Source organism: Silurus aristotelis, assembly GCF_946808225.1.
Source record: "Silurus aristotelis genome assembly, chromosome: 6".
Classification (NCBI taxonomy): domain Eukaryota; kingdom Metazoa; phylum Chordata; class Actinopteri; order Siluriformes; family Siluridae; genus Silurus; species Silurus aristotelis.
In genome coordinates, this window is record NC_139579.1 from 33,405,604 (window position 1) to 33,408,103 (window position 2,500).

General features: G+C 42.2%; 1 protein-coding gene across 1 annotated transcript in view; it reads left to right on the plus strand.

The window, feature by feature from the left end:
• The window catches only part of pcgf5a (polycomb group ring finger 5a), an 8,945-nt gene extending 6,795 nt beyond the window's left edge, over positions 1-2,150 (plus strand). The window contains exon 9 of the mRNA XM_083544932.1: positions 2,098-2,150. Within this exon, the coding sequence (XP_083401058.1) occupies positions 2,098-2,145 (48 nt within the window). The 3' untranslated portion in view covers positions 2,146-2,150. The remainder of the gene's footprint in view (positions 1-2,097) is intronic.
• Positions 2,151-2,500: the final 350 nt, after the last annotated feature.

The window sequence follows — 2,500 nt, forward strand, 5'->3', positions numbered from 1 at the left end:
GGTCTGACCCATGAACCAGAACCAGGAAATAACACAGAACCATGAAAACCAAGCTTGGATTTAAGGAACTAGGTCCAGAGATACTTCACACTCACTAAATAAAAGGCTGTCAGGAAGCAGGGGTCAGTCATGATACAGCGCCCCCTGGAGCACAGAGGGGTTTTATTGAATGTATTAAAAATAAAAAATCATGTACATTAGTATATTTACAGCTTTTGCTTAGTACTTTGTTGAACCTATTTTATCAGTAATCACAGCCTCAAGTCTTTGTGAGTTTGATGCTAGAAGCTTGACACCTATTTTTGGGCAGTTTCTCACACTAATTTCTGCAGAACCTCTTAAACTCCATCAGGTTGGATGAGGAGCATCGGTGCACAGACATTTTCAGATTTCTCCAGAAATATTTAATTAGGTTCATGTCTAGACTCTGGCTGGGCCACTCGAGGACATTCACAGAGTCGTCCTGTAGACACTCCTTTATTATCTTAGCTGTGTGTTTAGGGTCGTTGTCCTGTTGGTAGATGATCCATCACCCCAGTCTGAGGAGCTCTGGAGCAGGTTTTCATTAATGACGTCTCTGTACATCGCTGCATTCATCTTTCCCTCGATCCTAAAGAGTCTCCCAGTTCCTCTTGCTGAAAAACATCCCCACAGCATGATGCTGCCACCACCATGCTTCACTGTAGGTATGGTATTGGTCAGGTGATGAGCAGTGCCTGGTGTCCTCCAGACATTACGCTTAGCATTCAGGCCAAAGAGTTCAATCTTTGTTTCTCATAGTCTGAGAGTCCTTCAGGTGCCTTCTGGCAAACTCCAGACAGGCTGTCATGTGACTTGTACTGAGGAGTGGCTTCTGTCTGGACACTCTACCATACAGGTCTGATTGGTGGAATGCTGCAGAGATGGTTGTTTATCTGGAAGGTTCTCCTCCTTCCACAGAGAAATGGAGCTCTTTCAGAATGGCCATCGGGTTCTTGGTTACCTCCCTGACTGAAGCCCTTCTCCCCCGATGGCTCAGTTTGACCGGGCGGCTCTGATTTAGGAAGAGTCCTGGTAATTCCAAACTTCTTCAATTTACAGATGATGGAGGCCACTGTGCTCACTGGGACCTTTAACGCTGCAGAAATGTTTCTGTGCCCTTCCCCAGATCTGTGCCTCGATATAATCCTGTCTCGGAGGTCTACAGACGATTCATGGTTTGGTTTGTGCTCTGACATGCACTGTAACTTTGGGACCTTCTATAGATCAGGTGTGTGTGCATCTCCAAATCATGTCCACTCAACTGAATTTACCACAGGTGGACTCCAATCAAGTTGTAGAATCATCTCAAGGATGATCAGTGGAAACAGGATGCACCTGAACTCAATTTTGAGTGTCATGGCGACGGCTGTGAAAACGTGATTTTTTTTTTTAGTTTTATTAATTTGCAAAGATTTAAAACAAAATTCTCTCACGTTGTTATAATGAGGTTTTGATTGTAGAATTTCGAAGAAAAAAATGAATTTAACTCATTTTGGAATAAAACTGTAACATAACAAAATGTGGAAAAAGTGAATTACTGTGAAAATTTTCCACGTGAACTATATATGTACTTTGTACAATGACAATAAAGTTTAATAAAATCGTATCTAATATATTGTTTTTTTCTGGTAGCTTAGTGGTGAAGGCATTGGACTTTGGATCCAAAGATCATGAGTTCAAATACCAGCCACACCCAGCTGGGCCCCTGAGCAAGGCCCCTAACCCCATAGCTGTTCAGTTGTATGGATGAGATAAATGTAAGTCGCTCTGGATAAAGACGTCTACTGAATTATGGTCATTTTGAATGAGTCTTTAATGTGACTCAGAAGAAGAAGTCGTCTCAAAGAGTGATTTGTTGATTTTCTCCTGAATCCAGAATCCAGTAGTGACTCCTATATGAGCTTTAAAGCTGATTAAAGGATTAAATGACTTGAAAAAAGACTCGTTCATTTTGATGAAAGAGGTTCAAAGAACAAGTCACTAGTGGGGACGCGCTAATGAGCAAACGTTTACGGTTCTGATTAAAACCCAGCTGTCAAGAACTTCACAGCTGAACTTTGTGTTTTCTCTCCTCAGGAGTTCCCCATGGTTCTCGAGTATCGCCCTCGCATCGACTTCGGATAAACCCATAACCAGGTCACAGAGAGGAGGAGAGGAAGAGAGAAAGGACTAAAAATACTTCTTTTATTCATTCAAGTTTCATCCATCATTCATCCTTGAGTGACGAGTCCTGGCTCCGCCCCCTGTGACACTCACATATGAGCTTTTCTTCATGGATGAAAAAACATAAAGCACTTCAGAAATGCACTTACTGCCAAGATTGGGAAGCGTGTGTGTGTGTGTGTGTGTGTGTGTGAGAGAGAGAGAGAGAGAGAGAGAGAGAGAGAGAGAGAGAGAGAGAGAGAGAGACACCGGTGTCTTCTGCTTTTTACATTTTTTTTATTCCTTGAGAAAAGAATTGGTAATTTCAATGAACAAA